Source organism: Pterocles gutturalis, unplaced genomic scaffold (genome assembly GCF_000699245.1).
Source record: "Pterocles gutturalis isolate BGI_N339 unplaced genomic scaffold, ASM69924v1 scaffold3359, whole genome shotgun sequence".
NCBI lineage: Eukaryota > Metazoa > Chordata > Aves > Pterocliformes > Pteroclidae > Pterocles > Pterocles gutturalis.
Genome location: NW_010132966.1, coordinates 19,918 through 34,373, shown reverse-complemented (window position 1 = coordinate 34,373; position 14,456 = coordinate 19,918). Strand labels below are relative to the sequence as shown.

The following is a 14,456-nucleotide window of genomic DNA, read 5'->3' as shown; positions in this document are numbered from 1 at the left end:
ACAGGGGTGGTGGGAGGGAGCAGGAAGAGCCATTCCCTGGAAAGTAGTTGACAACCTTCTTCCTAACAAATTTAGCAGATATATTGTATTAGAGACAAAGAAGGAGAGTCAAGTGAAGGAATAAAAATAAACAATTCCCCTTAGGAATTTCATGCAAGATTGCCTTGTAAAACAAACCAATTGCTTTTCTCTGGAAAAGCAAAAGGTCACTAATCTTGGGGAAAATATAGCTATAAAAAGTTCTGGCCAAATATCAAAGAGCATGTTTACAAAAGGGCCACATTCATTGTAACGCTAACCATTCAAACTTCACAATAGATTTCAGGAGAGAACAGGATGCAACGTCAAACATCTGTTATCACGTTATTTTGTTCATCTCCTCTGCCCAGAAGTTACATCTAGACTTTGCCCATCTCCAATCCTTATTAGAGACAAGTCAGACATGTGCTGGAGGCTGCACCATTCGTGAGCTCATACAACGCACCTCATACAATATTATGACAACCAGCCATGCCCAAGACACATGGATGTGTCACATTTTAACAGATTGCATCTGATCCAGCTGAAGTACCTCATTTAACAGAGTCAGCTGTCCAAACTGCACAGGCACATCTGGACAAATAGTGCAAAGCCTTCCCGGAGCCAGGCTGGGGCAAGGGTGATACCTGTTGCACCCGAGGACAGCCAGCTTAGACAAGTAGAGTACATTCAGCACACCTTGAGAGAGTTGGACTTACTGTGCCCATGTATCTTAAATGTAGCGTGCAGACATAATAGGTCCATCTTTCAAAAATCACTGGAGCAAGCAAGCACTGCATGTATCGTACTCCATTTCCTCTCAGGTTTCAGACGCAGGGGAGAGAGACAGCATCCAGCAGCAGGCTCCCAGAGCCAGAGCCATGCCTCCAGTCTGCAGTCCATTCTCAGGAACGACCCGAGAACCTGAGCCGCCTGAACTATTCTGAAAGAGTACACATGTCCCACAGGCTGTACAGCAGACACTTTTCATCAAGATTACTTATTTGAGGCAGGAGAGACTGGAAGGAAAACGCAGGTCTGAAAAGTTAATTATCAAGAAACACACTTCCATTTCAAAAAGCCTGATATCAGTTCCAGGGACAGATATTTGAGACATAACGTAGTAGAGAACAGGAAAATTAATAGGACCATAAGCAAAGAAAAAGAACCCCCCCACACACACATATTCATCTCCTTTGGATTTACTGCAAGAACACATGCATTGGAAATTATTGCCTGTTGTGCTTTAAGAAATGCTGCAGACAACGATGTTTAACACATTTAGTACATGATGGATGTTGCCTTTTCTGTCCAGGAAGCAAATGTGAAGTTAGAGAAAGTGGGCTACGTTCCCTTCCTGAAGTCAACGTATCCAAGGCTGGACATGCTCCAGAGATGTGCTTCTTGAAACATACGTATATTAAATATTCAACCAGTTCCAGGCCAAGGGATTTAAACCAACAGGGAATAAAAGGCAGTTTCCCCGAGACGGTCACTTCTGCTGCAGCTTGTCGATGACAGAGGGGTTTGCACCATCAGAACTCCGCCGTAAAGATGCGCTGCATTACTGTACAAAAGCTTTTCATATCAGTGCACCACCAGATACCTCCTACTCCGCATGAGCCACCTTTTCTATTTGGACAATTAACTGCATCAGTAAAAATGTCTGATGTAGCTATGACTGATGGATACCAAAGAGCAACAATGTTAATTTTTCATTTAACTGTGTTTTTTCCAGACCGCTACCCTTTTTCCCCAGCCTCTCAGGCATCAGTGCTTTTGGGTGAGACAAAGAGGAATGTTTTCTTTTAAACAGTGCAGGAGGAAAAGGTTACCTTGTTTACCAGTAACTCTGGAGTACAAAGAACTACTTTGTCTTCATGGAAGAGGCAGTAAAGGTAGTGTTCCTTAAGGGCTGAGGTTTCCAAGGCTGCCCTTGTTGATGTGACCGTGACCCAGAGGTCTGTCTGTAATACTGGGAAGCACAGGCAACGAAGGGCTGCTGGCTTTGGGGTCAGTGTGACCGCCTCTGCTCCCAGAGAGGACAAGATCCAGAGCTACAGTTACAGTGTGTCTGAAAGGACAGGCAGAGGAGGAAGCTGTGTAGAAACTAAGAACACAGAAGGCTTTGTGCGCAGAGAGATGGTCAACAGACAAGAGTACGTGATCTTACTGCTGAGGAGGAGATACTTTTAAAACACTTAAACAAATGTTTTTTCTTGCACTTCATTAACATTCTGACACAGCTGCAAGACTACCCCATGTGGAACCACTCTGCTATCTTTTTTTTCTTCCTATGAGCTGAAGCTCGACATTATTATTAAATAACTTCCATTCATGCGTTTTCCATACGACCCACAGTAATCAATTACACTGATTCATAGGCAATGAAATCCAAAATTTTTCTATACTTAAGGTGTTTCTTAATGCTGAGAGAATATCCCACTTATCCAAGAGTACTCCAGATATAACCAATTTCGCAAACTTTCTAAAAACTGATGAAGTAGAATTATTTTCCCTGAAAAAAAGGGTGAATAAGGCAAGAAAAATCTGTAATAAAACATGAACAGTAAGATAAAGTGACTTTCCTGAGGAATGAAAAGGAATGCGAGAGATGAGATTATAATATTTCCATGCAAGCAAGTAATTATTACAGGAAAAAGCTACCCACTATGATCCAGAGCTGTACTTCATTTATACTGCTTTAAGAATTTCATTGTTTAAATTTTTAAAAATATTTTAAATAATGCCAATAATTAAGATGTCACTACATAGCTTACCCACCCATCCAACCTATAATTTCTGTGCTCTGATAAAATAACACATTTTTTTAAAATCATACAAGAAAGCACTAGTCCTCTTCATAAGAAAACACAAACTTTACACTATAGTCACAAGGTGTTTGTTGTAGCTTATATAGCTATCAGAAGCACTAAGTGCCATTGGATTCTAGCACTGGAAATTGGTAAACTACCAATAGTTACACAGGAGTTAAGAAAATGTAAGACTAAATGGCCTACCTTCACTGCCAAGAAGTTGAGGCCACTTTCATGAGCCAAAGCTTTTGCTATCATTGTTTTTGAGCACCCAGGAGGTCCATAAAGCAGCACACCTTTTGGAGGCTGAACCCCCATTCGGATGAAGGAGTCAGGATGTTTGAGAGGCCATTCAACTGCCTGCTTCAATTTCAGCTTGACATCTTCTAGTCCTCCTATGTCTGACCAAGATACCTGCAAAGCAGATCGTTTTGATGAATTCAGACAAAGGAGCAAAACTATTAAAAAAAGACAACAAAACAAAAGCCCTCTGTAGAATGCATACTGGTTATTACATGAAGTTGTTTTTAATGAGTCACTTCTTCAAAAAGCCTTTTTTAAACAGGGAGCAATTATTAATAAAGTCACACAAAGCAAAGGGGATTAGACTCACTTTATACTGGGGTATATAGGTAAAATATTTTGTATCTACTTCAAAGATCAATAACAAAATATAGAAAAATAACAACACAATGACAGCATGATCATATCAGGAGCAACACTTTGCATGATCACTATCAAAGTCACAACTCAGTTCTCTTGTTTTTTAATGTGATGGTGAAGCAGAATGTGTCATTTTTCTTTCTTGAAGGACTGCATGAGCCCTAGCTGGTTCTATTTATAGCTGCAGAGCAAGGCTCTGATCCCAGCTGTATAATCCCACTGAGCTGTACAGGCTTGAGTGTTAGAAGTTTTGGGAGCTCCTACACTTGCCAACACTACTACTCCCTTATAGGACTTGGGTACTGGAGATGTGACTAGAAGCTTAAAAACAAGCAAACCTCCAAACAGTAAGTATCTACAGAAAACAAAAAACACACACAAAAAAAGCAACACTCAAACCCAACTGCAGTTAAAAAACAACTGCAGTTAAATTTGCTCTGCTGAAAACATAAGACAAGACTGTCAGGCTTACATCGGGACAGAACTCATATGTCCTACCCAAAACAGCAGAAGGACCTAAACCTGCTACACCTCTCCTGCCTTGCTGTCAACAAGCCCGAGACTTTTCCCCACATCCCCAGGCCTGTTCTTCGTCCTGTCACCATCCATTCCCGCCCACTTCAAATATTAAACATGTCAAGATGCACCTAAATCAAATGACCTTCTGTCTTAAAACACTCTTCCAAAAACTTACCAGACATAAATCACCCTTCAGCTCTGGAAAGTCAGCTACACTTGAAAAGCCGAGTACTACTAAGAGGCAACGTATCACCTTTCTCCTGACTTTGAAAACTGGTGTCGGTCCTGGTTTGTCCCTATTGCTGTTTTCCTGATATCAGTACACAGTGTGGAAACTAAAAGTAGAAAGTCCCTGAATGAGGCAATTCAGTCTACTACTGAAGTAGAAGAAAAAGAGGATTTTGAAGTGGTGCAAGCACTTTTGTGTAAGTCCAAGCAAATTGCAAACCAAATAAAACTTCTCCTCTATTGTCAGTCTTTGACACAGAAGAAAATTATAGACAGTGGAGAACAAACACCAAAGATGAAGACATATGGGTCAACCTCCCAGAAGTATTTTTTAAAGGCTAACTGCAAGGTGAGGAGCTGCCAATCCGCTGCCTGCAGAACACCTTCTCTCTTGCACCAGGAATATGCTACAGGAACTCTAACAAAAAAAAAAAAAAAAAAAAAAAGAACTCTTTCTTAGTGACCAGCAGCTTCTGGCTCTTAAATAAATAAATAACTGCTTTATAAGCCTGCAGAAGTATGAAACATGTAGAGCTGATCACCACTGACTACTAAGAAGGATCTGAGAGCAGAGGGATCTGCCAAAGGTAGAATTTTCTTATGGGGGAAAAAAAAAAACCCAAAAAAACAAAACAAAAAAAAACCACACAAAAAACCAAAAAAGAAACACAAATTCAGTAGAGGTCAGAGCAATGAGAAGACTGCATCAGACACAGCAGAGTACCCCAAGAGCAGGTGGAGGGAAGGATTTTAGCAAGGGCATTAGCAAAGCAGCATGTCAGTTTTGGTACCTTGTAAGTCAACTTTTGCAACCTACCAATGCTCCTTTCTCAAATGCTGCTTCAAAGCCGTACTGTAGAAAAAAACCCAACCTTCAGCTGCTGTCCCACACTACAAGCAAGACTCACTGCACAAATCTGATTAAAGGAATGGTGGCAAACAGATGAAAACAGGCTGTGCACAAGATTCTAGTTTTGAAATGAAAGTGTTTGTATGAATTCAGCGAAAAAAGTAAAGGGAGAAGCTCCACAACACTGTGGAAGGGAAGAGGGAAAGAGGAGCATGAATTCCTATCACCCAGGTTTGAGCCAGTTATCTTGGGCTACCCAACACAGGAGGGAAGGAGGAAGGGAGGACACCTTTTGCAGGGCAATTCAGCTTTAGTATGAGCTCTCTTTCAGAAGTCAGACAGGTGGTCTCACACCCAGCCTCTTCCTCTTTCCTTTAGAGGGAACGTATGGTGAGGAGATGTCTACTTTAGGTACCTCCCTTAAGTGCCTAAAGTTAGGAAGAACTGTTTTAGATTTCATTAAAAAAAATATGGATTACCTATCCCTGCAACCCTTATGCTACCTAGCAGCTCTGTCAACTGCACAGAACTAAATTTCAGCACTTTTAAACATAGGGAAGACAACACATAAAATAAGCTTGTTCTCATTTTTCAGTATCAATCCTAGTAAAGACTAATCATTTCTATCATAATGTCTTTCTAGCTAGATAAAGATTTTAACAACCATGAAATAACAACTTCTTAAAATGAATTAAGCCATCGGGAATTCCCTGTAACTTTCAGCAACAGTAGGCAAAATCAATTAGTGTACTTCGCACGCACGCAAAAAGCCAGAAAGAAAACACCTAAATGTTAGTTTTACCCTCTTGCAAATATTCCGACTATTGCACAAGTCTTCTGAGGCATTATTCAAATGATTTTTCAGATGCACTATGTTTCATTTAACACCAACACAAGCAATAGAATTGTACAGAAAAGGCGAAGTAGGGCCACCTTATATGAAGGTTGTTTTCAGTAACCTGGAGACTTATTTTTATTTTGCTTACATTTAAAACCAGGAGGGGAGGAAAGGGAGACAGCTGGGTCAGGACATACAAACAGGGCCACTAAAGGTGAGCTTGCCCTTTATAAATTAAAAAATAAAACAGTTAACCAGTCAAAAATTCAGTAACTTGTATTACAGAAATTCTAAATGAGGTATGGAATTTGAGCAGAAATGCTATATAAAGCAAACATACCTAATAAAACACTACCTTCGCATTCTGGTCAAGTCCTAAACAAATATTTTTTTTTTCCTCATTGCAAAAGGATACAGGTAAGTAGGGGGAAAAAAAACATGCCACCAACAATAGAACACTTAAAAGTAAGAATTAATTTAGATTCATATAAGCTTGGATGAGCTAGGTGGATTGTTTTTGCACACAAATCCTCAGTAACTTCCTGACTGCAATTAACACAAATTCTAGTGTGCACATTAGGACAGCTAGCTATACTTCTTCACCCACACACGAACTCAAAGGTCTTGCAACACAAGCAATGAAGTGTGATATTCTGTCACCATGGAAATACTTTTAAAGACTAGCCTTGGGGCTGAGCTTACATGTACAAAGACAGTGCTCTGGTACAGTGTGTAAGACACCAACATTTCATTAATGCCATAATCTTTAGCTGTCCCCAGGTCAACAGAGCTCAGAATAAGATGCAGAACAGCAACTCCCCAGAGGCTGTTAAGCAGCAGCAATAAAGAAATAAAACAGACATGCAAAAGATGTCTTATCCAGAACCTTTTGGCTGCAAAGACACAAATCTAAGAGCTCAATTATAGTAAAGGGAGTGAAACAGGCAAGCAAAACCCATAGCACTCTCAAAAAAATTCAGAAAGACCCATAGGAGAGGAAGAAACAGCAACTACAGTGCAACTCTCCAAAGAACTGAAGTATTAACTTCCTGATTTATAATGTGTATCCCCTCTCTCCTAAATCCCTGCTGCAAAAAAAGCAGCCTTCTGAAAAGGCTGTAACACATAGCAAAGTTCAAGAAAGGTTCTGTAAAAACAGAAAACAAGATGCTACGTGGAACTGGACAGGCAAGTGTTTTGCATTTGCCTTGGTCACAGCCAATGCATACAGCAATTGTACACAAGTGGAAGGACGAAGGAATGCAGAAAGGATGAATACACACAAAAAAAAGAAATATGTGATGGTACCTCTGCCTCCAACAGCTCTTCCTGCACACAGCCTTGCTTTCTGAAGTAAGCCCCAAACTCACTTCATTTTGGCTGTTTTCTCCGCCAGTAATTTTGAATATGCTGGGAGTAAGAAAAGAGCTCAAGATATGCCAATAACAAAATGCCTGATAACTAGCCTGTCACAGAGCACTTTTCAGAAGCAGACTGAAAAGCATTCTATAAAGGTTATCAAATATCCTCCGACACCAAAAAGTAAGCGATTTTCTTGAGGCCACACAAACAACTCCCTTCTAATATATCTCCGTGTCCTTTACCTACCCCCCCACTTACACATGTAACAAAAGGTTTTTCCAGGTTTTAAAGACAGAAGATTGCAACAGAGCAATTTAGCCTTGTGCATGTCTATAAACCACACAGTGGTCAAATTTTTTAAACTAGCTACACCATGCTAAAGCATATGAATATGTTTCAGATGTTTGCCAGTGTTCCTGCATCATCCCAAGCCCTGAGCAAGCAGCCCCAACAAGAGAGCTGCAGTCCGATTTCCCATTGCTTGCTTCCCCTTCACTGCCATCCCTGCCACGCAGCTGCGGCATCACCAAGTTCCTTCAACTAACTGACCAACCTGAGCTGACTTCGAGCACTTCCCCACCTCAAATACAAACGGCAATGGCGTAATTAGCCTTGAGTCACCACTGTGACTCTCATGGGCAGCTGTGTCACTACTTGCAGATATTCAGACTGCTTCTGAGCACGCACAGGTACCTTTGTTTTGGTAGGGTGGTAGTTCTGCTGCCCCAAATAATGGTTAAATTGAATTCCAGCAGCTCCTTTGGTAGGTGATGCGGGAGGGCACAAAATCTGTTGCATCTGGTACTTTAGATTCCACTTTAAACTCATCCCAGGCACCAAGCAGGTGGCCTGAAATTTACCCTACACCTTCACAGGCTATGCATTATTTTCTAAAAATGCAGGTCCTGTGAGCAAAAAAGGAATCTGAACTATGTTGCTACCTTCCCTTTAATAAAGGAATGAATTTCAGTAGTGTTCTAGTGATTCAGGTGGTAGTTAACAAATAAAAACAAAAAGTGACAGTCAACGAAGACACCGGCAGGATGGTTTAGTGGACAACACAAGCCTGAGTAGTAGGTTGACTTGGATTCAGAATAGATTTTCTGCAGTATCTGGAGACCTCACTTCTGTGTTTATTGTGCTCTTTAGCAGCACTCTATCTAGCTCCAAATGGGCTGGTAAGTCTAAAAGGCACAGCACAGTGATAATGATGTAAGCCCAAGAGCTAGTAGCACAAAAAGCAATGATGGAATTAGTAACTCTGGTTCTCAGCAGAACTAATTAGTCCTTGCGGATACTGATGCCACTACACCATTTCCAGGAAAGGCTGTCCAGGGCCAGCCCAGTCATTTCCACCCAGCACGTCACTGCACAGCATGGACTCTTAACAAGCCAAGTGTGATATCCGAGCTGGCCGTGTGCAGCATCCTGTTTGCAGATTTTATTTCCCACTCCTATAGTTTGGGAATAAGGGTCTACAGTTGTGCAATCAAATTCCCAGATGACTCATCTTTATGCAACAAGACATAAATGTTTTCTTCTAGGGCTCAGGGAGCTGCTGAGAAACACCAGCAGAACAGCTCGCAGAGCAGGAGTAAATACAACATTTTCTTTTGCTGAATCTTCTTAAACCAGATCAGAGTCTTCTCAAACCAGATCACTTCCCCAGTCCAATTTATGTCATGTCTGCCACTGAACCACTGTAATACAAAACTGAGAGGGCAGTGAGTGGGGTAAAGATGAACCTGTCACTTCCAAAAGAACTGTTCATGTAATGACAGCCCCTGATGGGTAACTGCTTGGCAGTGATAACCTACCTACCGTATCTAATTTTGCCCTTGGTTAAAACCATGTAATGTCACTAAAGACATTCAGGCCACAGCAGTATGAACTGCATGTAGAATTAGTCAACTGCTTTATATAAAATCACAGCAATCCATCTCTTCACAGCTTTGTTTCAATGCACTTTAGTTACAAATGGTAACAGTTGGTTTCTGCTTAAATTTGTGTCTGCTTTACAAAAGGTTCCAAATCGCACGGCTATTCAGGATCTGCCCTGAGGAGACATCTTAAGCTTTATACTCCATTAACCCACTCAGCACATAAAACTACAGATCAGGAAATATGCTCCTGCACAACTAACTTTTCCCAAAGTATTAGGAACTTAAGTTTCTGTAAACAGGTCTTCAAAATTACAATTAAACAAACAAATATTTAAACAAAAAGATGATGTGCAACATTTATTGGCAACTTGAGGCTTCCACTTCACAAAATTACTCTTTTGGTAGGCCATTTCAACGCCTAACTGCAACTTTTAATGTGGCTCTAACAATGTTGCTAGTGTGTTGCAAAACATAACTTACTTTTGGCACATCAACTGCCACCTCCCTCATGGCGCTGGGCCTGACATCATTCATCCCCTGCAGGAAGTCATTGAAAGTAATCATCACTGACCCAGCCACCTCGTTGTCTAATAGGTTAGGTCGTTTCCCCAGTGCTCTCCGCAATGCATACAAACCTATTAAAGACAAAACAAAAAAAAAATAGAAATATGTAGACTTCCTTCTGGTTCCCACAAACATAAAGCGTACAACGCACAAACACACAGCAGCACTGGAAAGGAAATGAAGTTCAAAAGAATGTCTCAATACCAGGCCTTAACCAGGTCAAAGAACATGCAAGACTTCTGAGGAGAGAACGAGAAAAAAGGAGGATTTCATGACCACAGAACATAAACTAAATCTGTTCCAAAAGACAGAATGAAACCGCTTTGCCCCTGTGTTCCCGGAGATGAAGCTAACAAGGCAAAACCTCCAAATGTCCATACATTGAGAAGAACACATTTCTAAACTACAGAGGGAAGAGGGATAATGAATATTTACGGCAAGTCTTATCTAAGCTGATTCTGATTCAACACATCTGCAACCTTGTCTATTCCTCTATTATTAGGACTGTGTTTTCCTTTCCAAGCTGCTCTTAAAAACAAACTGATGAGACTTCTTTTACTTTCATTGGAACCCTATTTTGCTATCTGTTAAGATGCCAGATACCTGTATTTCTTGATATGCAAAAAAACGCTCCCTGCAACACTCAATTTTTTTCTTTAGCAATGACACTTTTTCAAACAGACGGAGATATAGCTTTCACCCTCTCCCGTGTTTGTCCAAATCACTCACATACATTATCTATAAATCTTGATACTAATTCCTAGCTTCCACCTATAATTCCATCCTTCAAAAGCGGCACAAATCCCACCCACTCGCATATCAATATATCAATACTCCTCCGGCAGGACCAAGCGGTGCCGCCTGCAGCTCCCAGGCACTCCCCAGAGAGAGCCACTATGGCTCCCATTGTGCAAGATGCCCAGAAGCATCAAGGTTTTCCCAGTGTACAATTATGCCTTTTGAGGTCTAATATCATTTGGAGTTCTATTGCTTCTGCTTCCAACCCTGTTCTGTGAACTCAAATTTAAATGTGATGCAGTATATTATTACACGATGAGTATAATTTTATATAGAGGTACACACACATCCGCACACATGCAGATATGTAATATAACCTGTCATGTGTCACAAAAAAAGTATGAGGCAGTCAGTACAACACCAGTTCGCCTTGCATGACCATAAAAAGACAAATATTTGTTAAATCTCGTCTATATTTAACCAAACAAAACATCAATTAAAGCTACATGAAAGCACAATAAAAGGGATAAGCCATTTCTGAAAATAGTCGTGGTTTTAACTTTCAGCGGATTGTTGTCTTTTTTCTACAGAGGCACTAGTACACACAGACATGTAAAGTTTCTGACAATGACAGGAATTCTGTATTTCCTGCAATATATACAATGTGTGAAGAGATATAATATCTCCCCTGTGAAGCTGTACAGCTGGTGTCCCTCCATAAGCTGCCAATTATGGCAGAGTCTGAGCACCTGCATTTAATACCCAGGCTCTTAATACAATAATGAAAAAGTTTGTAATTCACATTTCCCCTTGTGCAGAACATCCAGAACTAATAAGATATATAAATAAAAGCATTCCAAGAGGCCAAGGAGAAAAATTAAAATCTGGTCACCAGAGGACAAGTATAATATATAACTGACTCATTTTAACAACCCAGACAATTTTCATGTTCTTCCTCCCCCCCTTCTTCCTTCCTCTGAAACAGTTCATTTTAAGCAAAGAAAAACACTTAAGCAAGACAACACAGATTCACCCCCACAGATTTACAATTTACATTCAAGCAAATAAAAAACTTGACATCTTATCCTAGTGTTATTGCAGTAACACTTTTCAGGGGTGGGAGCAGGTACAGGGGTTGAGTCCTACATTTTCTTTTTGGTGAAGTAATTCACATGGCACTCTCACTTTAAAAAAATGAACAATAAATAACATCGCATGAAATTAAGTCATAGAGAAAGCAAGTAACTGACAAAGATCTCTGGTCCTCATTTCTATAAATATCTGCTCCACCAGGTACCAGCTTAGCCCAGTGCCCATTTGATGGATTTTAATCATGTCATGGTTATCTTTTATTCAAGACTTGAGGAATTCTTAAAAACAATTTTAAATTTTAAAAATCGAGAGAGAACAACACGTTATAAAAAGCCCACGGAGAACACCGCTCTTAAGGATCATTACTGCCAGTGCCACTAGAAGTACAAGTGAAATTTCAGTCCTCAGCAGTGGGTTTGCAGTGCAACAGCCTTGATCCAGAACAGGAATAAAGAGGTCACAGCTTTCCAAACAAAGCCTGAATTCATTTCAGCATGTGCACGCACATGCCACTGCACAGGTCAGCATTTAATTGAAACAATGTTTTACATTAAAACAATAATAAAAAACAGATTGAAAAAGAAAGCATGATTCTTCCTGTTTCCTCCTGTTATCATAACCATTCTTTCCTGCACTTCAGATTGACCTCTAACCAGAGGGGGCGGGGGAAAGTCTTTTAACAGGAGAAGGATAGAGCCAGTGGCTTGCCGGAGGCAGAAAAACACATCCCCATCTCAAGACACTGAAAGATGTAGTTAATGTAAGGAAATGCAGTGTAGAGTGCAAGACATGCTGCTAGAAGCAATCAGAAGCAAAGGAGGTGAAATACTACAGCAAATTCAAGTTTATCCCTACAGAAGTTGTAACACGGATAAACTGAAGATTCAGACATAGTACCTCGGAAAACATTGAGCATCTCAGCTTAGCCGTTGGGTATCTTTAGCACAGGAATGTTTGGGGCTGAGTGTCATTTCTGTAAACAGACTCTGAGCACAGCATTTGTTTCAGCTTTGCTTGCTCCTTTTCAGCTGCTACTTCATTCTTAGGAATTAATGAATATCAACAGCCTTTTGGCAGCGACTGATGAGGCTCAGGGGTGGGCAACTATGTTTTCACGGTTCTACTCCAGCACGAGTCCTGCATGAGGGGAGGAAGGACGCAGATGCAGGCAGCGGGACTGCTTGCACAGGCATGGGCACCTCTTCCTAGTAAAGGGACCTGTGCCTGGTCCCTAGGACTACCCTGTGCAGAGCAGAAACTTAACTTGGAATTTAACTCAGAAGGTAGTGTTTGCAGTAGTGAACAACACTAGTTCTCAGTGGAGTATAAATGGAAAATCCCACAGAAAAAAAAAAAATGAAGAGAAACAAGTATAATAAGTCATGCATGATGATCAACAATGGAAAATAAACAATTTGTTCCAGTCCAGCAACTGTGTGCTCTACCTTACCAACTCATCCTGTCTGTCTAGAACAGAGGAAACTAAGTGGACAGAGGGGGGGGAAAAAACCCAGCAGAACGCCCTGTCCTGGTACAGATGATTCTTCTTTAGTACCGGGCTATTCATGAGGTCAAGAGCATTGTTTCCCTGTAAGCTTTTCTTACTCATAGCTTGGCTGAGCGTTGGCACATTAGATCATAATCACAAATGTCTGAGCCTAAAAATAGCCTCTACAACACTGCCATATCTGTCAGAGTCTGTGTATAATTATACACTACTGTAAATAATAGAAAGCATCCACTCAAAACCATGAACATATAATACTTCAGGTTTCAGAAACAAAATATACACAACACTTGAGGAAATGAACTGAACAAAACAAAATTGTTAATCATGCATCTTTCACTGTCCACTAGCTATTTCTTCCTCAAAACCATCTCATCTGGACTTACTCTACCAGAATCCTAATACCAGAATTTGTAAGCAGTTTCAGAGAAATTGTACTCCCTTTGTAAGATTGTTTACAAAAGGAAATGTTTTTTCTTTTCCTGCTAATCTGGCATTTCCCTCTCATATTACTATGACCAAACCCAGAAGACACATACCATTTCTCCCTGTGACAGCTGTCAGATCTAAGATGATACTCTCCTGCACGGCTGGAAGTGGAATGCTCAACAGCGTACGGAAAGATTTCAGCTTCCTAATGACACTGGATGGTGTATCTTCCTCTACTCCTAGATCTTTACATACTATACTTCAAAACTTAACAGTTTAATGCATAGAAAAAGCATGTCATATAACTTAGAATAAATTGTGAACTTTAGAAACCGTAAGAGAAGCATACCTGACTTCACAGGCACCAGTTACAAAAGTTATTCCAGTGTTTAAAAACTTTGAGATAAGGAGCTCTTCTGCTTTATATCTGACAATGTCTGTCTGCACTCATTCATGACCACAATCCCAAAGTTATACTAAGAAATCTTTTCTATAACTACAAGTATCATACACTACTAATCACGTGTATTCTTGAACATATCATAGCCTCACAAACAAGAGGAGTTTACAGCACTTCATTACATCAGGATATTAGATGGTCAAATCCAAGAAAAAAATAGAGAACACGTGTGCATGCATAAATACACAACAACACAGACAAAGCCTGCTTACCTATCAGAGGGAACCCTCACTATCACCTGATAAGGACCACTGCTCATATCACAGATAATATGCCCCAGACACATCCTCACCTCCTTCAGTCAACCTTCCATTCTGCGCAGACCCACTAAACCAGCTCTCATCCCATCACGGTGAGACAGCACTAGCCAGTAAGAAGAGCAGCTGCCATGAGCACTGAAAGACAGCAGGGATGTGTCTAGGCCAAGGCTCTTTTTTCCCTTTACCCCCCAAATAAAATAATGGAACAACAGCACCAGGCAAGCACCTG

General features: G+C 40.6%; 1 protein-coding gene across 1 annotated transcript in view; it reads right to left on the bottom strand.

Annotated features, from left to right (window-relative positions):
• Window positions 1–14,456, bottom strand: part of SPATA5 (spermatogenesis associated 5) — a gene marked incomplete at both ends in the record, with an annotated part of 54,365 nt that overhangs the window by 20,218 nt on the left and 19,691 nt on the right. Inside the window, 2 exons of the mRNA XM_010081046.1 lie at window positions 3,039–3,248; window positions 9,658–9,812. Of these exons, the coding sequence (XP_010079348.1) occupies window positions 3,039–3,248; window positions 9,658–9,812 (365 nt within the window). The remainder of the gene's footprint in view (window positions 1–3,038; window positions 3,249–9,657; window positions 9,813–14,456) is intronic.